This window comes from Ixodes scapularis, unplaced genomic scaffold, assembly GCF_016920785.2.
Source record: "Ixodes scapularis isolate PalLabHiFi unplaced genomic scaffold, ASM1692078v2 PGA_scaffold6__148_contigs__length_123643588, whole genome shotgun sequence".
NCBI lineage: Eukaryota > Metazoa > Arthropoda > Arachnida > Ixodida > Ixodidae > Ixodes > Ixodes scapularis.
The window spans coordinates 2,540,084-2,565,064 of record NW_024609881.1 but is presented as its reverse complement, the minus strand read 5'-3'; the positions used below and the strand labels follow the sequence as shown (position 1 = coordinate 2,565,064).

At 45.7% G+C, this 24,981-nt stretch overlaps 1 protein-coding gene across 1 annotated transcript; it reads left to right on the top strand.

Moving 5' to 3' along the window:
- The first annotated feature begins 1,595 nt into the window (after positions 1-1,595).
- On the top strand, positions 1,596-24,408 carry LOC8037346 (carbohydrate sulfotransferase 8). Its single transcript, XM_002412258.5, has 3 exons — positions 1,596-1,627; positions 2,942-3,163; positions 22,914-24,408. Exons 2-3 carry the CDS (start codon positions 3,032-3,034, stop codon positions 23,787-23,789), a joined length of 1,008 nt encoding a protein of 335 aa, XP_002412303.4. The 5' UTR covers positions 1,596-1,627; positions 2,942-3,031; the 3' UTR covers positions 23,790-24,408.
- The last annotated feature ends 573 nt before the right edge of the window (positions 24,409-24,981 follow it).

Here is a 24,981-nt window from a genome sequence, read left to right as displayed (position 1 = left end):
AAACCTTGGCGAGCATAAACAGCCTGTCAGTGTCCCTTTAAGCAATGGCGCAGAATGAACACGCCGTGATACTGTTCTGTGCGTGGTTCGTTTAGCCCATGATAGCGTAAAGACATCAAGCGCCGTGACAAAGCACTTAAGCTAGCTGCCGGAAACGTTTCCAAAAATACTCAGCCTCTCCCTAAAAAAAAGAAGAAAGAAATGTGGAACGCTTCACGATTTTGACATTTGTTGCGTGTCATCCTCGCGCGGGGGCGACGCCACGGCTACCTCGAAAGAGGAAGCCGAGAAAGCTTCAAGACGTTGGGTCTTGGGCCTTCATGTGCGCTTTGCTTAAAGTGGAGACATCTGGCCATTTTGTCCCACACGTTTATTTTTCTTTTTTGTTCAGAAGCGCGTAAAAGAGAGTGTCCCTGCACGCGCTTGTGACGCTCACTGTGCTGTGGCGACATTTTGTTTTCGTCGATTTCTTTGTATTTTCCTCGTGAGCGCGTGCTATCAACATCGAGTACAACAAGGGATGGTATCACTATAAACAGAAGGACATTGAGGCACCCTGGTTGGGTTTCTAATCGGGGCTTGGTTGGACGTTGTTTGGAATCGTCTCGCATCGAGGCGGGCGTGAACAAACGCCCGCACTATATGCTTCCACTTGCATGCTACGAGAGGGGTGCCACTCCGTTCGTCGAACGACGTTTTAGCAAACGCCGACTTTTCATTGAAAGACGCTTTAACGAATGGCCGGCCGCCACGAAGCGGCGTTCACGGGTGGTTCAGGTGGGTTAAAGGGGGACCAGCAGAAATATTCTTCCACCTGGCGGAAAGTCATCCTCGCCCTCTTTCTTTCCCTTTCTCTCTTGTATTGTAGCACGGCGAGGCGAAGGGAAAGGCCCCCTTTTGCGCCGGCTTCTTTTGAGAGGATAAGCCGAGAAAATCCCCATTCTTAGCGACTGGTGATGGGTATGGTAGCAGCGACCTCGTGACTTACAGGTATCTTCAGCTTCTATTGCGTAATCTGCCCCATTTTCTTTTTTTTTTTTTTTTGCGCTATCCAAGTTTAGTTTTTCGGGTGTAGGTTTTATGGAGCTGCAAGGCTGCGTCCTCGCAGTCACCAAATTTCAGCTGTCGAAGTTGTTTGGTTTAGCCCGTGGCAAAGTAAACGCATACTTGCGAGCTGCGATGCACCCTCGCACCTATTGAAGGAACGTTTCATAGATATTTTCGGTTGATCAAGGAGCTCAAAAGACATGCATGACTTACATGTTCACAAAACATTCCATCTTAAAAAACAAAACAAAAAACGGCTTATCACGCTTAATTCTGTTTCGAATTGAAATCGATGGAAAAGAAAACTATGCACCAGGCGCGGGCATCTTGTAGAAGGTCTCTGTTTTCTAGCAGCGAGCACCAATATTGGAGAACTTTAGCAAACTATGTTTTCAGCCCACTCTATATTTAGCGGGAGCTCGCGCTGCCACTTCGATGCATTCTCTGAAGAGCGCGGCTGAAGTGGTAGTGGACCTTTTAAAGCGATTTTCTAAAATGCCCTGTTGTGTGCCTAATTCGCAGAACATAATGGCCAGCAAAATGTGAAATTCATATTTCGACATTCCGACAACCACCTGAGGTGAGTGGGCATCAAGATTAGACAGTTTTAGTGGGTCGCTGTTAGCCACTTCGATAACCGTACGGTTATCGAAGCGTAGCGCAGAACATGCGCCTTTGATTGACCGGCGAGCAGGAACTCGAAATCTGAGACCAATCAGGATCGCTCGATGTCGCAGTATAACAGAGCCTTAAGCTTTATGGCATGAGCCTCTACAGACTGTCGCCGCGAAGAGGCGTGAACGCAGGCCGCGGGGGAGGGGGGGGGGGGGGGGGGGGGGGATAGCACGCGCCACAGTTATTCGCAAAAACGTCGATTCGCTCAAAGGACCGTTGTTCGCTAAAACGTCATTCGCTCGCGTTATATGAACCTCTACTTGAAAAAGCGTTACGTTCGCAGCCGCCTTCGCGGACCGCTGCGTTCATCCTGTTTCCGCGGATCGTTCGCGTAATCGGCCGACGAAAGCCCAGGCAACCTGAGACGGCGGCGGCAGCCGGCAACTGCTCGTGTCGCTTCGGAGACGAAACCGGACCTCCTCTAGCGAGCACCGCTCGCACGAAGCGAAACCGGTCGAGTGACCTACTCGGTCGAGTTCGTCGGCTACTCGCGCTTTCGGTTTCTCTCGAGAGCCGAACACAATGAGTGTATCTTTCATCTCGGGTACGCTACGGGGGTCAATAAAGACCGTCTACCCAGCGAACGAGCGCAAATGGACCGAAACAACCGGCTCCCACGGTCTAGTGTGCCTACATTTGAGAGTACTTCCAAATGCTTGGTCGGGGTCACGTGTTTGGTAGGCCGCGTTTTGCAATTTCATTTCATTTATTGACCTGAAAGGCATCTGACGATGTGTTACAAAAGAGGGGAATGCAAGGACCGAGGAGTTGTCATAAGAGCAGAGCGTCTCCGAGGCACTTTGCTCAGCCTCTCAGGCCGCTAGTCTTAGCACCACGCGGCATGAGCGCAGGACCAGCCACTGATTGGTTGGTCCTGCGCTCATGCACTGGACCAACCAATCAGTGCATAAGGCAACATTAGCGGAAGGTGTTCGCCATTAAATTGCAAATGCCCTCCGTGGTTTAGGTTTACTGTCCGCTATGATAGACAGAAGCGTATCGCGTGATTCCGCGCCTCTTGCGTCGCGGCGCTTTAATTGAAGGTCACGTGAAAGTCGCGCGGCGTGGGGTTGGCTTCGGCGGCGTCCTCTAGTGGTCCATCGCAAGATGAAACGGAATCTCCGTCGCATCTGTAGGTCAACGAAGATGGCGCTGACTCGCCCCAGGGCATTGTATTTCTTTCCCTCCTCCTCCCCCTCTTACGTCGTGTCGAAAGCAGAAGAGGCGGAGAAGACAAAAGACCAGGAAGGGGCATGTAGGAAACGCACGTACGGCAGAAAACGAGAGCGGATCGGCGCATCGCGCTCGCATGAAGCGCAAGGCCGCTTGCTTGCTCGTGGCCGTCTTCTGCTTCTCGGCGGCGGCCTGGCTGCGACGGAGCCCCTGGCAGCGGCACTTGGTCCCTCCGTCTCCAGACGCGGAAGAAAACGCCGTCACTAAGGTACGTCCCACAGTCTGACGTTTGCTGATAGTCACGTGGAATTGAGCTGGGCGTCGCAGTCATATCAAAGACAGTGCAGCTGTAGACTGAGGCGTGTCTTTTCTCGCAAGAGATCATACATAAACTGTCTGCAGGTAATTCCGTCATGCCTGCAGCGAGTATCTTTTGTATCATGTATACGAACAATGGGACTCCGGCTTTTGGCTATCTTGCGCATCAACCCACTCGAAAAGTCGTCTTTTAATGCCGAACGTCGGAGCCAGTTAGGGACTGCAAAAGACACGTGTCCATTATATTGCTATTGCTTGGGGTGCTCAGAAACACCACCAACTAAAACACAAACAAAAACAAAGGGATAAGTATTTTAGAGCAGTATGACACAACCGATGTGGCCCTTCTTTGCGTGTGCCTGTGCAGCCTTGTGACGCATTTCCTTATCGAGTTGTCAACTAGCTTCGGGCTTTTGCGATCGTGTTTTCTGTGCCAATTTCGTTGTCCTCTAGAGATGGGGTTTGGATCGTTTTCGTGGTCCCAAATGTCCGACAGCTTCGCAGTGTTCAAGGGCTCATTAGAAGTTTCTATCCGTGTCAAAAACGTGTTTCGTGAGTAGATGAAAGAGTAAAGGGTGTGCTTCGGAACGTGGCACGGTTCTGTTTTGGCGCCCGTATTTTAACTGATTGACCGTCTTTCCGTAGTAGTTCACGTCAGCAACTTGCCACTTAGCTTCGAGCGTAAATGCAGCACCACTTGTGCGGAAGTGGAACATCGAAGGGCATAGGTAAATGACTGGAAATTGTTTCCGAAGGTTGCACTTATGAACTGAAAAGAATTAACGTGGAAAACTGCGTACGTTTTTAATAGAATCGTATAATGTAAATGACGACCTGGGCAGTGGCGTACTAACTTGTTTCTAAGTGGGATGGGGGGGCAAACACCCCCCCCCCCCCCGGGGTCGGGGGTGGTGCCCCTGGTATCTCTTGGGCGCCGTCGGCAAGTGCTTGCCCTGCCCAGTGGCTGCTGATTCAGAGGGGTGGGGGGGAGGCAAGACCCCCCCACTCTGAGAGCTGGGTGGGGGGGGGGGAAAGCGCCCCTCTTGCCCCCCCCCCGGTTGGTACGCACATGGACCTGGGTGGTGAAACTTAAGGTTCCTTGTACGGGAGCATTGGGCCATGAATGGGGAGAGATCTGCAGAGATCAGACGTCACGGACGGATATGACGTACGACGCGTCGCCCAGATCTATATGTTGACCTAATAATTGACATTTTACCAAAACTAAACATTTATTCAAGAACAAAGAGTCGGGTTTCCATAAAAGCGTTGCCCTTGGAAGGCTTGGGGGGTGGAAGGGGGAAGGACCCCCCCCCCCCCCCCGCTTTAAGTCTGCCCCTGGGTAGAGCCTGTTTATATCTGCCTCATCTGCATTCACTTACAGATGAAATACCACGTAATGATCTGTTTCTTGGTTATTTTAATGTTGTCCACTCTACTGTGACAGAAGGAATTTCATTTTGTAAATTTATCTCGCTCCATTCTAGGCTCACTCAAGTCGTTTTCGGATACTCGCCCATGGCACTTGCAAACTCACTAGGACGGCACCGTGCTAAGCACAGGCAATCGCTAATATTTGCCTAGTGCTCACGAAAAGTCAACAACAAAATAAAAGGTAGTAAATTAAAAAAAAAGTAAAAGTGGATAGACCAAACGAACACTGCATACTATATTTAGATCTCAATTTAACTCTGCTTTAGATTTATGCTGTGAGTATGGTAAAACTGCAGGAAAGCCGATACTTTTGTTCAATAGCGGTCACTCGAAAAAATATTAAAGCAGGTATAATAAGGAATTTGGAGAATGCGGCTCTTCAGAATTCTTATTCTCAATTTATTACGCCTTGTCTTCAACTACCGTTCTAGCCATTAGTGTGCAGGTTATTCCAGGGGATGCATTTTCAGACAGTTAGTATACCTTGTGTCACTGTCTACTAAAAACATAGTTCAAAGGTCCTAGACCAAAGCGTGTCGGTTTTCCGTTCTACCGTAAAAGAAATACCGTAGGTCTTGGGTTCAATAAAGATCCCGCACATATCACAAAAAAAAAAAACACTTTAATGTGTTTAAAAAATTACGCGACAAAAGAAATTTATTAGTGGAGGGAGTAAAATATTTATAAATCTTTTTGCTACATCACCTTCCTTGAGTGGATCATCTGCTAGCCTCTGTTCTTTCAATTGCCGGCTGGGATCGATCTCTTCAGGAGAGCGTTGTTAAACTGAAATGATTATTTTTTTCTTGTTTTTCACATGTGCTTACTTGTTAATCAGTGTTTATCAACTTTCCCTTTGTAATTCTACAACCATTGAGGATAGATAAATGAAATAAAAGGAAAGAAAAACGAAAAAATGCTCCGAATATGAGAGTACAAACATTGAGAGCTCCAAGCCGTATAAGGCTCTTTTTTTTTCTTTCATTTTTTTTTTTTTTGGGGGCTTTACAGATTTATTTTTGAAAAGCTGAGAAAGATACAGTAATGCTGTTTCTGCCGGTGGAGAATAAATAATAAACGGACCTAATAGTCACGATAATTCAAACAATTCGCTTTTTAATTAGTGAAAGTAACCATATGGTATTAATTAGAAACTTGCAGGACGTCATCGAAAACCACTATATGAGTATTTTTAGAAAAACTCTGAGCGCGTGAGGAGCGCAGTCGCGTGCTAAGGTCACCACTCGAGAAGCAGGCACAAGGCTGGCGGTGTGAAAAGGTGGGGGAGAAGGGACGGAAAAACCGCGCGGGAGCGTTATCGCGCTTGTTCCGGCTGCACAAGTGATCACTTGAGCGCTCCACTCTGCCTCCCACGTGCTCCAAGTCTTTCTAAAAGGGTTTGACTCAGTGGTCTTCTACGACGCCCAGCAAGTCTATTTGAAAAGCATACGTTTTTGTTTACTCATGAAAAAGTTAATCAACACATTTCAGTTCATTAACCGACTTATCGTGACGATTATCCTCCTGAATTATGTCTTCCCGATCGTAAACTCACTTGAAACAAACCGCACGTGTGTATCTCTCATGGCTTTTTCTTTTTTTTGTAAACTTTAAAAGAAACACCCTGTACGTATATCTTATTGCGTGGGTCAGGGTCACCGAGCGAACGATGCGCGGACTCCTGCGATGTGACCTCGCTCCAGTTCGTCGTTCTGCGTCTTTGGGCTTTTCGCCAAAGGTTCCCGAAAACTTCAAAGCACTTCCGGAAAACTTAAAAAAATCGTATATATATATATATATATATATATATATAAAGAGTGACGAATGTTGACAAATGCTTCCGTTGATATATGGGCAAAAGTGATGTGCGCAGACACAGCAGCCGTAGGATGAAAAGAGTAAAATTCTAATTTAATGGCGAAAAAAAGTCACGCAAGAAAAAAGGGTGAAGTGCCGAAAAAAAGTTGTATTAGTTTACGGGAATAATGAAGACTAGGCACAAGAACGCTAATTACGTGGGAAAGAAACTTCTAAACAGGACGGAGTAAAAGTCAAAGTTAACACACAAGAACTTACAAAAATAAATTGTTAAATGAAAAATAAAATAAAGAATTGAAAATAAAAAAATGAATAAAAATAAGAAAAGGGCCTGACGTCCGTCGACGTTTCGGCAGTGGCACTGCCTTCTTCAGGACGGGAGCCCATATGGCGTGGTAGGTTAGTTTTATAAAATATCTAGGGAGAGGGTTAGTTAACGCGAAAGTTCGAAGGGGTTTGTAGGGTAAGGGAAGCACGGGGGGGACGAGTCCAATTTTGTCGCGATGAGGGAGGCGGTTCTGGGTTTTTTTCACAGGTGCACTGGTGGTATGGAGGAGCTCGTAGGGAAGGGGAACACAGAGGGCAAAGTCCCATCTTGACGCGATGAGGCATGACAATTGTAGGTTCTGTTCGCCGGTGCATTGGTAGCAGAAGGAGCTTGCCGGGAGAGGAAGCGCCAGGGGGTATGAGTCCACTTATGTCGCGGTGAGGGATTAAGGTTGTGGATTTTGTTCGGAAGCTGCCTTCCCGGGTAATTACGGTGCAGTGAGTGAGTCGTAGCGTCCTTGAGTGACCGGGTCGTCTGGGGCCCTCTTTCTCCTTGTCCCCGAGGGCTGGTACGTCCAGACCCAAGAAGGAAGAAAGAGGAGAGAAAAAAAAGAATTAAGTAGGGCGGGGATGTCGCGGCAGGTGGTCGTTTAAGCTGTGTATTGTTGACAGAGTGCCCAAATCTTTGTTAATTTTGCACTGGAATTTATGAATTAGGAATGACTCGCGAATTTCTCTATTTGTTTGACTCTTGAAGCCACTCTGTATGATGACTAATTTTGCCTCCGTTATTACATGTCCATTCTGGCTAAAGTGTTTGGATACTGGAAGGTCGGGTTTGCACCTAACGTCGGACTTATGTATATATATATATATATATATATATATATGCATATAACGGAATTTCAAAAGCTCCAGGAAGGGCCTTTAATTCACCGACGTTTCAAGCGGGGACCGCTTTTCTTCAGGTTGGGTTGGTCTGTAAAACGTCTTCTTGTTGATGTTCGTGAGGGACAGTGGCCACGAGGAATACTAAAATATTAGGAACAGGGGAAACAAAATGATCAGTAAATCGTTGAAAATAGTAATTGTAAAGAATAATGATTAAAGTCATTAAAATTAAATAAATTGATTTGCAGTATTTTCACAGTCCTAATTGAATCCGGGTTTAGCTCTAATCACGATAGAGAATTGAAGGAGGCTTTCTTCATTCACAAATTGAATTCGGTTGCTTGGGGTATGAACGCAAGTCCAGTCGCACTCACTTGGCTGCCACAGGATGTGTAGGGCCGAAGCCACACAATTCTTTTGGTTCTGCACGGACTGTGCCGGCCGGGCGCGTGTATGGCATCGTTCCGCCAAAAGCGCCTGCCATCGCGAGCTCATTCCACGCCACTCGTGAACATCCTCGTGAGCGTGCGTCCCGTGGCAATCTTGTTGCGCTGCGCTAAATTCCTTGGCGGGTGCGATTAATTGAAATATGTAGAGCCACTAAATAAGCTGCGCTTAGAGTATCGGCACTCCGTTACCCGACATTGTTGTGGGCGCCGCCATTTCGGCTCGTATGCAGAACAGACGCAACGGCCGATCATCATGATTCAAAAGTGCGACTTCCTCAGCATTAGATTCGGTGTTAGGAAGGTCATGTAATACTGCTTTGCTCTGTCGCGAACGGTTTAAACATTTGTGGAGGGCGGAAAAGTATTTTCTGTGATTTCAGATAAAGCTTCAGATAAATGGCAACCATGATTTTAAGCCACAATATGGCCAAGTGTCGTTACTCTGAAGCGTAGCTTATTTAGTGGCACTAGAAATATGATATAAATACTGCATACAAAACCGCCACAGCACTCTTGCGCTGTCCAGACCTCCGCTCTCGCCAAGCGGCGTGAATCCCGAACACATCCTCATTGCCGTTTCTTTGTGCGCTCCGGTTGCTCGGGGGCACCGTGCTCGGGGGTGACTGTTCCTATGGACTGTGACAAGGACTGTGACAAATACTTCAAATCAGTTTATTTAGTGTCAATGAATTTAATTAGGAACGGGGAAATTTCCAAAATATCTTGAAGTGCCTGGATCGAACACGTACGTCACAAAAGAACGTTTCTGCGAACAACGTCTTTAGCTCTATAAATACGCTGAGACACTTCTCGAGCTGCGAAAGCTTCCGAATGTAACACCTATACCGAGAAATGTAATCCGAAATAGAGGTTATTTTCGTTTTTGTTCCAGAATTCAAACGTGTCTCCTGGCATAAATATTACGCTAAACGCCGTTTTTCGCTTTCCCAGACAAAGAGGTGACCTGCGCTGATACCACCCTAGCCTCCTCGTCTAAGCAGGAATACTTTGTGTCGCTCAGTGAAGCTAGCACACTATAGACGCTTTCAGCGCGCGCCAGGTTGAGCCGCCATAGCCGACCTTCTCTTGTCTTACCGAGATGCCGAGCCACTGAAGCGGGCCTTGACGAGTCTCCAGAAGGGCCTATGCTGGGGAGAAGGACACAGTAACACTTAAAATGGCAATAGCCGGTCCTGCTGTTGTAATGATGAAGTGGAGCGAACGGAATACTAGGGAACAAAAACTGAAGGTCAGTTATGGCGGCGCCCATGCACAGCTGCCTGAAAGCGTCTATACAGGCTCAGCAAATGGTATTAGCGGCGAGATGTTTTTGTGGCGCCCTCCTATGGTTCCTTCTCATGACGTCATTACCTTGCGAACAACATGTTCGATGGTGTTTCTAATGAGCATGGTGGAAGCTTGAAATCATTGCGCTCTGAAACCAACACTGCCAACACCGTCAAAATTGAAACTCTTACATTCCTCTTATTTTCGTCGATGCTAAAGCCTTTGCTGTCGTCATGGTCAGAGTTCGGCCAATCGTGGAAGGCGACCACAGCGACGCTTTCGATCGCGCACGTCGCCAATACCCGGCGCGCACCTCCAACCCTCACTATAACCGCCATTTTAGAAAACGAGTGGCGCCACCCATCGCGATTTGGAGTCGCAAAGTCCAGACGCAGCCGACGCTACAAACGCGAGCAAAGGGCCCTGAAGAGTGCTTGCATCGCACGAGTGCGCATGCTTGGCAGGGGAGCTGAAAGGCCGGAACTCGCTTTTGTAGCTTCAGCCACGCTCAGTGAAACGGAGTATAAGCAACACTTTTGTCAAGATACTATTGCACCAGGAGCCAACGCCGGCGTCAAAAGCGAAATGCAGCGAGCCCTAAAAGCGGTACGCGCAATACTAGCGGCACCGACGACCTAATCAGCGCTAAATCAGAGAGGCGACGGCTGAGACAGAAAGCAAATCCCCCAAGTCCTGCAGCGGTGACCCCTTTTTTGAACCTAAAGAGGGACGTAGAAAGAGGGAAGAGACTTCCCTTCTTCAAGTGAAGAAGAAGGGAAGTCTCTTCCCGAAACGTCGTGTAATAAAGACTCTACTGCTGTTCAAACAATTTTCTACGTTTTCCACTCTCTTGGTGAAGAAAAAAAAAATTGGGTTGTGTGTGTGTTTATACAGCCTAGAACTTGGTCTGCCTCACAGGGGCGACGAGTCTCCCAGCTGTAGATGAGCAATTTAGCCAGTGCGGTTCAGCCGCTAGCCTGGGGTCTTTAACGTGCATCACGCAGTAGTGATACACGACCGCACTCCGGTACGATGCTCATCCAGATCGAAACGGGCAGGGGTGGGGCTCGAACCCAGGATCCCTGAGTTCTGCAGCGCGAGCTTTCGCTCCACGTGCTCCGAGCTGGAGTGCGCTGGTCTTGTCTTGTGAACAAGTCTCGGTGAAGACTTGTTCATTAATGCAGTTAATTTGAAGAGGGACTTTAGGAAACCAGTGACGGCATGAACCGCGGAGGCAGAGCAAACGCAATTATCGCCTATCTGTTGGGTTGCGGCATTTTATTTTTTTACCTGTGGAAAGAGTGCATTGGCTTCTCCCTCTCGTTTTTCTTTTGTCAAGGTACCTATGTAAGCACCTTTCATTCATTTCATTTAATTTATTGTTACCTTAAAGCGCCCGTAGGGCTTTACAAAAAGGGGGGGGGGGGGAGCGGGCTTTGACAACAAACAAAAACAAAGAAAGGAAAAACACAGGGTTAAAGGTTGCTAAACATCGAGAAAAGTAGCAAGTGCAGCTCTGAATCCAGACGAGTCTTGAATTGTAACAATATGTTCTGGCAGAGAGTTCCATTTTGAAAGTGATAACTGCAGTGGAGAGAATTTAAAAAGGTTTGTCCTTGATGTTACCAGATGAACTTTCTGAGAATGGTCTGGAGAAATGTGAGGAGCCGCAGGACAGTACAATTCTCTCTTTAAAGGGGCCTGATAATACAAAGCGTGGAATGAAACTAGTCTGGGCAGTTTCCCTCTTTCCGCGAGCAGTGGAAGGCCGAGTTCTTTTTTAGTGTAGTAATGCTAGTGTGTGTGTAGTTTTTAAGAATGAACCGAGTTGCCCTGTTTCGGATCGACTCTAATTTCTGTATTAGGTAAGCCTGGGGGGGGGGGGGGGGGTCATGTTGTAGATGCATGCTCGAGCTGTGGGCGAACAAGGGCAGTGTAAGCTCCCGGTTAGCCATATGTAGTGTTCGTCTCAAAAAACCGAGGTTTTGGTTTGCCTTTACAACGACGTGATTAATATGAGCTTCCCATGATACGTTTGACGTGAAATGAACCCCAATATATTTGTACGTGTGCACATGTTCAATGGGCGTATTAAAAAGAGAGTAGCTAAACACCGTGGCACTTCGCTTAGTGTTGAAGTTTAAGAATTTTGTTTTTACGATGTTGATTTGTATTTGCCACTTTTTACACCATGCTTCTAGGGTAATCAAGTAATTCTGAAGTTGAATGCAATCACTAATGCAAGATATCTTCCTATACACCACACAATCATCAGCGTACAAACGGATGGTCGAAAGAATACTATCGGGTAAATCATTCACGTACAAAAGAAAGAGCAGTGGACCCAGCACGGTCCCCTGCGGCACTCCCGATTTTACTTTCTGATATGATGAAGATTTGTAATCATAACAGACACTTTGCGAGCGACTGAAAAGAAAATTCGATATCCAGTCTATCACGAATGGCTCCACTTGGAAAGCACGTAATTTTAGAACTAGTCGATGATGCGGCACCTTGTCGAATGTCTTTTCAAAGTGAATAAAAATTGCATGCGTCTCAATTTTAAAAAGCAAGTTATTGTGTATATCAGTTACAAATTCAAAAAGTTGGGTTTCGCAAGAGTGAGACCGACTGAAGTCGTGCAGGTTTACAAAAAGAAGGTTGTTTGCTGACAGGTGATCCATGATATTTCAAAATAAAACATGTTCCATTAATTTACTTGGAACACTCGTCAGAGAGATGGGTCGATAGTTCGTGAATTCATTCTTTTGACCATTTTTAAAGACAGGAGTGACATTTTGCCAGTTTCCAATCAGCAGGTATTTGGCCACTAGTTAGGGATTGCTCAAAGATAAACAGAAGAGTCGAAGATTCACATTTGCTAAGCTTAAGTAGCTTCGTCGTGATATTGTCAGGACCGGAAATAAACAAATTCAGCTGTGTTCGAGACCTTTTAGTGTTCGTGTCATTTTTCGCCTGCAGTCTCGGGGTTTATGCCATGTTCATGATTGTTGCCTGTTTTCTCCTAGTGCACTTTTTTTTTCCGGAGAAACCGATTGCCACGTGCTTAGACTTTGTACGTTGCTTCAAAAAAGAGCTAATAACGCATTTTTTTCCTTTTTTCTCTCCTGTCATACTTTGGGAGGTCGCGGACTCCTGTGATCGTGTGGCAAGAAAACACGCGCTCTGCAGTCATAAAAAAAACGAAGTGGTTGCCAGTCCCATAAAGTTGCGTCTTGACAGAACGTCTCCAGCCATGACAGCGACTTACAGCGTCCGTACAGTATTTTGTGCTGATTATCGCAGTAAACACAAAAAGAAGATAGTAAAGGTGATACATTTTCGCAGTGTGCAAAATCTGAATGTCAGTGGACCCTTTCCGAAATTCAATGCCATTCGGTGGTTTGTAAAGCAGTTTAGGTTTTGCCCACCGTGGTTTTGAACTTGTAACGGCACCGTTACTTCCGCAAGTCAACGGCACGCGAGGAATTGTTCAGTGTGCGTCCTTTCTCGATCGCTTTCAGTTCGATGGTGACCAATAACCTGCATTCAGAACAAAGCTCTAACCCACTCAGATGACTCCAAAAATTCCACACACCAGGGTGCTTTAAGCCGATTGTGTGCCCCCACAGATTAACTGAATCTGAGTTATTAGAAATAAACGCTTACGTATATAGCTCTTGTGTTCCGTTCCTACGTCGCGTCGTACTGACCTTCCGAATGTGCGGGCCTCGCATATCCGCTTAGGAGCATCCTCAGAGTCTTCCTTTGTCAGTCACTAGAAGGCCGCCATTGGTATGGCACAGATGCCGTTCCACAGATGATGATAGTGATCAAAGTGGCCAGACTGAATTTCGGAAAGGGTCTATTCTGTGGAGAGGATCGGGCAAAATCCTCCTGTTCGTGTATTTCGTATCTGTAGCCACCTCCGCAGTTGACCGATTTTATTGCATGCGTTGGATTTATTGCAGTACATGGGAGTGCTTCGAGGAATTTGTAATTCTGGTTTGAAGGGGGGCCAAGAAAAACGGACTTCTCAAGACACCCTCCTGCCACCGCGGGCAACTAGTTTTACTTTTCAACAACTAGTTTTACTTTCGATTTGATATTCTTTATTTTACTCGAATATTTTTAATTATAACGAAACAATTTTTTTTAATTAAAACGAACGTCTTAGTGGAAGTCCGCCAGTAAAGTCACGGGTTTACCTTGGACTGCCGGACCCACAACCGTCATGAATAAGAGTGTAACAAGCTAGGTGGCTCAAACATTCCCACTTCAAGAATATAGATAAATATTTGCACATAATTTAACCCCTGTTCTTACCTTTCTACTACTTTCTGTAAAAAAGAGAAAAGAAAACGGGTAATGCTAGCAATTACAAAAGGGAAAACATTCAGCTAAAGCTCCTAGAACTTATTATTATTATTTTATTTATTTAGGAATACTACTGGCTCCATTCAAGGATCCATGGTAGGAGTGAATACGAACATGTAAACAAGATGCATATTTATAAATGAAAACTCAATTAAGTATAAATTCAAGAGCAGATACAAAATTAGCAACAGTTGTGATGACGACGACATCATTTGGTAAATCGTTTCATTCTTGAATTGCCCGAGGGAAGAAAGAATATCTAAGACAGTCGTTTCTGAACCTGTATTGTTTTAACGCTCTCGTGTGGTTTAGACATGAGGACCCGGTCGATAATGGTTGTATATAGTTAGAGCTTTGAACATGAAGAGTGCCGTTAAGGATATTGAGCAGGAATTTTAATGTATCAATTTTCGCTCTCATTTGCAACGGTTGAAGCTTCGCTCTAGTAACTAATTCAGTGGACGATGTTTCTCTACGATAATCATTAAAAATAAACCGAGCAGCTAACTTCTGGATACTTTCAAGCTTATTAATACCTTTTTGTGTGAAAGGGCACTACACTGAACTAGCATATTCTAGCACAGGCCTAATAAGACTTTTATACGCAAAAAGTTTAGTGTCGAAATCGACAAATTTTAATTTCTTACGGCACGCAAACAAAGTGGCCCTCGCTTTGTTAACCGTTAATTCCAAGTGCTGATTCCAGGTCAGTTTATTGTTAAAAATAAGTCCTAAATACTTGTACCCCTCGACCCGCTTCATTGCTTGTCCATCAAGTAAGTAACGAAATTGAAGTGTTTTTTTTTTTTTTACAGGAGACTGCTATGACGGCTGTTTTCAAATAATTTAGCTTCATTTGCCATTTTTTAGTCCAACACAGTATCTTATCGAAAGCTTCCTGCAGTGTAAGAGTGCCGGTATGGCTTTTTATTGTTTTATATATAATGCAGTCGTCAGCAAACAATCTAAACGGGACATCAATATTGGTTGGAATGTCATTAATGTAAATCAAAAACAAAAGTGGTCCAAGTACGGAACCCCGGGGGCACTCATGAAGTAACGACCAGTTTGTCCGAATCAACTTTGTTATAGTGAACATATTGGCTTCGGTTTGATAAATACGCGGTTAGCCAATTTATAATTTGTGATTTTTTGAGTACGTTGGAAAGTTTTGCCAGTAGCTTTGGATGAGACACTGTGTCATACGCCTTAGGAAAATCTAAGTATATTACATCAGCCTGGCCCCTCTCGTTAATGGCTTTAGCCAAGTCATGCGTAAATTCTATGAGCTGAGTTGTAGTCGAAAGTGATTTTCTAAACCCATGCTGATTTTTATATATTAAGTTATGCTTATCTAAGTGGCATGAAATATGTGTAAAAATAATATGCTCTAGCAATTTGCACGTGGTGCTAGTTAAAGATATTGGCCTAAAGTTTGAAGTCCAGTCACCCTCTTTATGTATCGGAATTATTTTTGCTGTCTTCCAGTCATTTGGTAATACTGCATACTGAAGAGAAAAACAAAACAGAACATGTAAATATTTGGACATCCATTCTGCGTACCTTTTCAAAAAAGTGTTTGGTATCATATCCGGCCCAGTACTTTTCTTAGCGTCTAATTTATTTAAAATTAAGTTAAAAATTCCCTCCTGAGTTATGAAAATGTCACTAATTACGTCCGCATCGTTAACTTCGAGGCTTGGGATAACTCCGTCGTCAGTAGTAAATACCGATTTTAAGAAATAATTGAATTCAGTCGCGGTAATATTACTTTGGAGAGAGGACTTATCTTTAGGTGAGATATAACGCCAGAACTTTTGTGGCGCACTTCTCATGAAAGAGCGGAGCGAAGTATTAAAATATTTTTTCTTTGCTTCTGATATTTCAAGTTTAAGTCGTGCATTTAGTTCACAAAGAAGCTGGCGACATGTTTCTGTCCTATTAGATTTAGAATTCTTTCTCACTCGGGCAATTCTTCGTTTCAAATGCAAGATATGTCTGTTAATCCATAGATTATGAACATTATTTTTTTTTCTTTCGATGGGGTACATATTTCAATATACACTTGCTTACAATATTCTTAAAGTAGTACCACAACGCTTCAATGTTAGAACCACATTCTAAAGACATTTGTTCAAACTTATCAAAAGACAATTCTAAAAAATCGATGATAGAAATGTCGTCAGCATTGTTGAAATCTGGAACTGTTAACAGAACAGGTAAAGATCGCAATCTTTGATCTAAAAATGTTGACACTAGCACCATATCATGATCAGCAATACCTTCACAAACTTCGCTGCTGTATTGTTTACTAAGCAAGCCAGCATTTAAAAATACCAAATCTAGCCGTAATTCACCCCTAGTAGGTGAATTTACTATTCGAACTAAATTTAGTGAGAACGTTAAATCAATCAGGGCCTCTCCACTCGCACGGTGTTTATTGGACACAGTCAGTGTACTCCAGTCAATGTACGGTAGATCAAAGTCTCCCAGTAGGATGAAATTAGTTGAGGGTTTAGCGTGCTGAATTAAGTAATAATTGAGATCGCGAATCATACTAATGGCTGTATTTGGCGGTCTATAAACAGCCCATACCATGAATGACACATTTTCGTACCCGAGTTTACACAGCAATACTTCATGATCAATTGGTGTAGATACAGGCATACACTGCAAGGACGTTTTATGAAATATATCTACGCCCCTTCACCTAGGAGCCCTGTCTTTTCTAACTATGTTATATTCAGGCAGGCATAGCTCTGAATTTGCTATATTAGGATGTAACCATGTCTCTGTTACAACCACCACATCAGGAGAATGAACAAGCAGTATGCGCTCCAAATCCTCAACTTTATTCGCCAAGCTCCTTGCATTGACATTTATTATTTTTAGCGGACGCTGTTGATCATTCAAGAGTCACTTCGCCGCACGTGCAGAAGTAACTTTAACTCGCGTATTGTTTACGTGGTCCCACGCGTACACGTCGTTGTTTAAGATAAGTTTATCGTAGCGAAGAAAGACCTTGTCATCTGGTGTTCTGTTATCTTTAACCGTATGCCACAGCTGTTTTCGGATCGCCTGAACTCGACGGGAGTTATCTTCAGATACCGATATCTTAGTACCTTTAAGTTTAGGAGTTTTTTTTATCAATAGCATTTTCTCATTGTAATAAAAAAATTTAATGATCACCGGTCGTGCCTTGTTTGCCGCCTTTCTACCTAGTATGTGTATTCGCTCAAGGCTTGCAACATTTACTCCCATTTTCGATTTAAAAAGATCCTCAATTACCGCCTTTTTTATTGAAGCAAGCGTTTCATTATCTTCCTCGTTTATTCCATAGACAATTAAATTGTTCCGGCGGCTGCGATTTTCCAAATCGTCAACCTTATCCAATAACGTAACGACCTGGCATTTCAAGCTTTCAATAGTGACTTCACACTGTTTAAGCTTCTTCGCTGAAAACAAAAGTGCTTCAATTCTCTGTTCAATTGAAGTTAGCCGTTAATTAGCACTGGCAGCTGGTTGTTCTAGCCTTTGCTCTATTGACGCCAGTCTAGCCGTCATATTCCGTTGGCTTAGGAGAATAGTTTCTAACTGTTCACTTACGGTAGGTCCGGGATTTAACTCTACGTTCCCGCTCAGTAAAAGTATAAAATAAGCAGAACGCATCAAAACAACCCGCCACACATTCACACAACACGCCCGGGCAAGGCAGCACTACCAAGCACAAATAGTTGATTTTCATTTTACAGCAGTAAAACGGTTTACACACCTGCAGCAGAAACAAGAAGGGGTTCGTTGGTGACCGCATCGTTGCCGTGCGTGCCGCCTTGCCCACTTAAGCTGATACCGTTGGGGGCGTATGTCGAAAGCGTCGTTGATGTCGATGACGAAGCGACGTTGCAGCAAGATGTCACCGATGGCACAAATGCAAACACTCGCTCGTCAAAGACAGTCCTCGACTCGACGTTGAAAGGGTAAACTGATGCTAGGTCCGAGAAAAGCTGGCACTCCTCGGCTTTGGACTGTCCATGGTGATTGTAGCTTGAAGGAGGGGCAATCAAGACGAACACCTGCAGCAGAAACAAGAAGGGGCTCGTTGGTGACCGCATCGTTGCCGTGCCGTAATTGTTATGTAATGTAAAAAAAAAAGTAATTTTAAAGGGAAAAACAGGCTTATTATGAGATGGTGAACAGAGCAGCGCACAAAAAGAAAAGGACAGAGAGAAGGAACATGCACAACACACAAGCGCTGACTCGCAACTGAATTTATTCGCGACTCCAGCAAAACGGACGCCACCAAGCGGGAAAACCGGGAACCAGCCGGACCAGGTCGCTCCGCGCCCCTCTGCGTCTCTGGTGGCTTTCGCGGACACGTGTTGTCGGCGCGGTGGCGAACAATCTAATTTGACGAAGGTCCGGAAATTTCTTAAGTTTGCCTGAGTGTTCATTAGTGTGGTGAAGCCTCAGTAGATTGTCTTCTATCACGTGTTTGAAAGCCCGTTTACTCCACAACAACACGGTCGCGTGCTTTCGATTTCTTGAATGGGGAGGAATCACGAAAAACGTTTCGATTTCTTGTCTGTCTCGAATCACATTCAAAGTGACGACTGCTTGGTAACTGATGAGTGGTTTCTTTATAAGGATGCAGAACAGTGGACTGAGGACGACAGACGAGGCATTTCACTGGAGGGAACACCAATGTTGCAGTCAAGTGAATGGGAACTTTCGATAGCTGTTTTTCTTGAGTTTGGTTGTGTTTGGTTAGCTTCAAGTTTGAGCCACCCACGCCGGTCGGTGCGTTGGCTATTCATCTTGCCTGCTTTTCGCCGAAAAAGTCTCTGAACCACACTGAAGGAGTTGGGCTGATTTCGCAATTACTTGATTCAGGAAACCTGCTCGCTGCAAATGATGAATGAGGGAAATTATCTGTTTTCAAAAGGTGGGGGATGAGTCTCGCAACGTTAGAAGCTGTCACGGCATTATGATCTATCGCGCCTCCAATATTTATATTATACCCCCGTCGGAGCCAGCAACAATATACGTCCACATTGCTCAGGTTGACCGGCCACAAAAAATACTAAATTTCTCCGTTCAGGATTCGAAGCGAAGTTTAATGCAGAGAGGTTCTGTGTGAACCTCCGATGAAGACTCTCTTCAGTTTGTCTCCGTGCTGCCGGCTAAAACAATTTGGCTAAGTTTAAGTAGAATCTCTCTGTCTATCAAATATACTTTTATTCGGCAGTTAACCTATTAGCTAGTCAATTACGTTCATATTTCAACCCAAAGAATATACTAATATCGCTTTAGTGGAACATAGTACGTAATATAATACATAACCCGCTCGTCAAAATGACTTCTCGATTGCTACTAAAACCTGAATTGAAATACGAGTTTCAGCTGCTTAGTGGGGCGCCGGCGGGTTAACATGGTCCTTGGCTCAAGAAGCGCTTGCTTAATTTTCGTAATTTTCCTGCAGCCTGTGTTGTTGAGAGAGCAGACGACTGGAGCTGTTTCTTAAACGCGGATACGCACAAAAGCTCGATTTCGCGGACAGATAAGTCGGATGGTCGAGACATGCGAGTTAGCTGAAAATTACTTTCGGTGGAACAACTCTGTAGTCATTGCCGTTTTCCTTAGATGATCAAAACTGATTAGTATATTACCGTCTCTCCGGAGTCCATAGTTTCGGTTTTGAACGGAATCTCTGAAACGAAAGTTTGACATGAAAAGAACAAGAAGACACCGGGTAAACAAAACTATGCTTGGCAAGCTTATGTGCACCGGCTACACTTAGCCGTCTAATTTCAAATACCTATAAAATTGGGCATTAAACAAAAGAATATGAGTTAAATTGAACGCGCCACCTGTTCAGGCGGCCCGGCCGAGCTGACGCAACCTGGACTCAGCCGCCATGTTTGTTTGGTGGTGGCGCCCCCTATAGGTTGCTGAAGTCGCGAATACACAAAAGCAAGAAGGGGAAGTTAAAGTTGTTGTTTTTGTTGTTTTTCCCGGTGGTGTGGGAGGCAGGTTCCGCTTCGATGGTCTGGAGCGTGGTGGCACGAACGTCGCTGAGTGACGGGTCGACTCACTGCTTGTAGAGAACTATGTGCATTTATTTACACTTTAGTTACAAGTCCCAACCTGGGAAACCATCCTGCCTCGTCTAAAGTCTCGACCCCCGTCCCCAATTTCTCTCCATCAAATCCAAAGTCCGAATCCCTCAAAATCCTCTCCGCGCTCTTTTTGGAGGCCCGTAGGGGCCTCCTTTCCCATCAGGAACCGACCAATCTCTTCAAATTCCGCCACTCACACGTGGTACACTGTTCTCCAATGGTCGGCGAGCTGTCATTTTGGCGTCCGAACTGCCAAACCCAAACTCCTTGTAGAGTTGTTCTCTGCAATTTTCCCAGCCTGACTGGCGCCAACCGCTAAATTATTGCATCGGGCAAAAAGGACAATTTTACACTAATCGGCAAAACCCTTTGCATATACAGACATTCGATTATAAGGCACAGACATCTTCCAGCGCGGGCTCTTTCGGTCCCGGTCCGAGCAGACTCCCGAAACCCGAGACGCTTCTTAACGACCGCGGGGGGGACCGCTCCCGCACCGCAGCCGCCCTGGCCCCGCCGACCCAAACGTAGAAAGCTAAAAAAACACAATGCCGACGCAACTCTGGAAAGATAAACTTTCCTAACCAAAAGAAAACACCCTAATAAATAAGCATGATTTCTATATACTTAACTGGGACGTTCTAAAAGACACGCAGAGCACGCAGTGCGTGTCACACGGGACACAACACAGTTTAACTACAATGCCTTTGCCCCATAGTCCGATCTAAAAACAAGGTTTCGGTTTCAAACAGTGTCACTGATGGGTGGCTAATGCAGCAGTCCCCTAAGCTGTTAATGCAATGCGCTTCCAATATTTCGCGAGTCGTCTTGTCTTGTACACAACGCCAATAGACCTATTGCTAAATTACCCAATGTATCAAGGAGAATGCAAGGATTGGTGTTCCGCGCACCGCACGTGCTTGCCTCAGCAGTAGTAACTTTTCTAAAGCAAATGCCTAAAAGAAATAGCATCTTGTACGCGCGTTCGTTAACGCTTTATTTTGGCTACTTACCTCGAATATTTTTACAGGGAAGGCGTGCGCGTGCGGCGCTTGGAACACCAATCCCTGCATTCTTCTTGATGTTTGGGTAATTTAGCAATAGGTATATTGAACACGACACATAAGGGTGACAGGTGCCGTTTCTGGCACTTAACTTTTCTTAAGGTTTTCGCTATCGAGCGAACCTTTGAACAGATTTGCGCCATTCTTTTGGGAGCTGAAAACACCACAGGCACATCGTACTTTACGGCTGCTCTTTTTAAATTATGCGAGGTTTTGTGCAGGTATGGTACAACTACCTTTTGTTTCTGCTGATCTCTAGGTTTCTTTCGCTGAATCCCTTTGTCTTACGTACCAAGGCCCCCACCACCTCGTGTAAAACCTATGATGGGAAGTTTGACGTATGGGGTCTCTCAACTTGAGCTTTAAAACTTATACGAACAGTGTGAAAACAGGACTTGTAAGCGCAGCTCCAAGTATGCAAATCGCTATACCGCTTTTAACTACTTTCGAGTATGCTGATGTATAATGAAGGATGCCCTTTTTTGACCTAGGTGAGAAACTCTAGCAGATATGGTTTGTATGAAAAGATAACGAAAGGTTTAGGAAATGTGACTTCCCGTCGAAATGTTTTTCAACTGTGTATTTAAGACCAAAGCCACACTTGGAAATTACGCTCATAACCTTATCAACGTTATTACCTTAAGCAAACTTGGGATACACTAGCAAAAAATCGTCAACATATCGAAACAAGTTTGACACTTGCGATCTGTTGAGAACACCATCCATTGCTCTATCAACACTTGCTAAAAAAATGTCACTAAGCACGGGGACCACCATGATCCTATGCACACACCTGACCGCTGTATAATGGTATCATTTTTCCCCCAACGATCATAGAGTTCAGATAGAATTGCATAAGTTCTAGAAAGCCTTCTAAATACACACCACTAAAATTCCTAAAGGAGAGCTCCCTTTGCTCTTCAATACAGGACTTGACTGAGGCCACTAAGGTTTCGTGTGGAAGGGAATAAAAAAGGTCTTGTACGTCTAGGTTGAACTAAAAGTGGTTCTTAAAGTTATTGTTCTTTAAAGGTTCCACTATTGGTTAAGAATTGCTGACTAAAAAGGGGTCCTAATTTTCAATCCGAAATTTAGGAGTGAAAATTTTCACTCCTAAATTTAGGAGTGAAATTTTCACTCCTAAATTTTGGTGTGCAGGACGAAATTTAGGAGCTGCATCAGGGATCGCCCTGGTGCGGCTCCTAAATGAGTGTTTTTGAAGAAAGTTACCCATCTTGCGCTGCCATGAGCCTCTCTCAGTGATGGTGGCACGGAATGGGCAGGCTTCCTTAATGGTTTTCACACTAAAGAACACCTCAATGTTAAGCCCTGTTGCTTTCTTGGTGTTTCCGGCCAATAGTGTCAACGAGTGGCGTTCACAGAGCTTTAATTCCTGCGCCTTAATCTGTTTGGGGACACTTGCACCTGCTTGAAGTTCTTACTCATGGCTGTGCAGGCTTTTTCATTATAGTGTTCTTCCGGCATCAATACGAAGGATCCTTCCTTACCAGCCTCCAGAACTCGAAGGGGATTATCGGCCAAAACTAAATCAGAGGACGGGGATCATAGGTATGTTTTGGCTGAGTATTGGTTCCTCCAAAAGCGTCACTTGGGATCTAGACGCTTCGCACACGCGCAAGCTTACAGACGCCATCGCTGACCTTCTCTAGTCTTACAGAGATACCAAGCCACTGAAGCGGGCATTGACGAGCCTCCACAAGGGCCAATGCTGGGAGCAAGGACACGGTCGAACCTAAAATAGAAATAACCTGTCTTGTGCGGTAATGATGGTGCGAAGAGATCAAAATAAGAGGAAACCAAAACTGACGGTCGGTTAGGGCGGCGTCCATGCACAGCGGCTGCAAAGTGCCAATAGCGTCGTGTCGGGCGCTGGGCTCAAATAAATAAAAATAAAAAACAGCTGGCGTATAAGCTCCCTTCCACTTAGTCAGTGGAAGCTCTGCGGTTCGATGCTAACATGCCGCCTCGTTGTTTAGGTCACCGAGGCGGCCGTGGACGACTTGGAGTCTCGACTGGCCAGAATCCGGGAGACCTGCCTGAAGCACAAGAGGGCCTTGCTGGGTGCCCACTACCTGGGCACCCGCAGCAACCGGCGGCTGGGCCGGCCGTCGCACTGTCCTCCGAGACGGTGCCCCATCTTCGTGGACCGCTCGCACCGCGTCGCCTTCTGCTTCGTGCCAAAGGTTGCGTCCACGAGCGTCAAGTCCCTGTTCGCGGCCCTGCTCAACATCAGCCGCCCCGCGGACAGCGCCGACGCCATCCACGAGATCTTCAACGCCGAGGTGCTCCGGGTGGGCCCCAGCCACTTCCCGCGAAGCAAGCTCAAGACCTACACCAGGGCCGTGTTTGTGAGACACCCGTTCGAAAGACTAGTGTCCGCATTCGTGGACAAGGCAGGAAGGCCCAGGTCCGCAGAGCCGTTCTTCTACGATGTATACTGGGACAGGGCGTTAGCCGGTCTCGCCGGGAACGAGACAACCGGCGTCCGGATGACCTTTCCGCTGTTTGTGGACTACATTCTCGCCCAGCCGGACGCGCTGTGGGACGACCATTGGGCGCCGTACTACTCGAGGTGCGAGCCGTGCCTCTTCGACTACAACGTGGTCGGGAAACTGGAGACTGGCGACAGGGACTTTAGGACCCTTTTTTCGCGCATGGGGCTCGCGAGCGGTGACGTGGTTCCGCGGAAGAACACGAGGACGGTGGGGGACGCTGGGGAAAAAGGTGGCGCGAGGAAGAGTGCCAAGGAGTACTTTGCCGAGTTGTCTTCTAGTCAAGTGATGCAGCTGTACAGGCGTTACTTCTATGATTTCGAGCTGTTCGGGTACAACTTGAAGGGATACTTGCATTGATGTACTAGGGCTGGATATAATCAACACCAGGCCTTGGCAAACGGCGAAGGCTGTTCCGGTGAGGCACTCAGCGCGTTGTCATCAAAACCAAGGGCGGGAGAGATAACAAAGCCGCCTTTGTAGAGATGTTTAATGACAGGCTAATTTTTGAGGGTAAGAGAATATTCCTCCTTCTCCTCATCTCCAACTACTTTGGTTACGCTCCCCCGCCCCTGTAAAAGTAATTGTGTTGCGTGTATCTTTAGACAGCGAGAGGTTAGTCTGCCTCAACGGGCGTCTGGTATCTCAGCTGTAGATGAGCAATTTATGCGGTTCCGTACAACCGCTAGCCCCGGTTCTTTAACGTGTACCACGCTGTAGGGATACGCGACCTTACACAGGTACGATGATCATCGAGATTAAAATGGGCCCAGGGGTGGGGATTTGAGCCAGGAGCCATGGGGTTTTGCAGAGGGAGCTTTTGCTCCACGCGCTCTGAGCTACGGTGCGTAAACATACTAGGTCACCGACTCCCCCGCTCGCCCCTTTGATAAGAACTGTCCCATACTTCGCCGCCATCGCTCTGATTGGTTGTACGGGCCATAGTGATCGGTTTTTGCCGAGTTGCGGTAAAAAAAAAAGTAAGAGTACAGGGCCGCCCACACTAGCGAGAAAACGCGCGTGGCACGCCGATCGCGGCAAGTAATAAAATGGCGCCGAAGCACAGTCAGCGCCACGAGCGCGTGCAGAGACACGCCCTTTATCTTCCCGCTTAACCGATTTATCGGCGCGCCGGGAGCGTTTTCTCGCTAGTGTGGGTGGCCCTTACTACTTACTACACTCTAGGTACGGCCTAAATATCTCAATATACTGTTCATATATTTCGCTATTTATCTTATTTGAGTGTAGCAATTTGTGGTCAGTGAATTGCACTTGTATATCGACCGAGTATGGTTGTCATTGGGGATATGGTGAGGAGAAAACGAATAAGAGAAGTAAAGGATATTTGTGTCACGCGGTGACAGTTTACAAATTAAAGGCATTTACGGAAGAGTAGAAAACAATTAAATCACTTGTATTTTGCCACAAACTGTACATTTGTGAAAGGGGTATTGAAAAAAAAAAGCTGCGTGTCTGTGGCTTTACAGATTTCAACGCGCCCAACGTCTCTCAAGAAATAAAACCAATCATAATAAAACAGTCCATTAGAGAT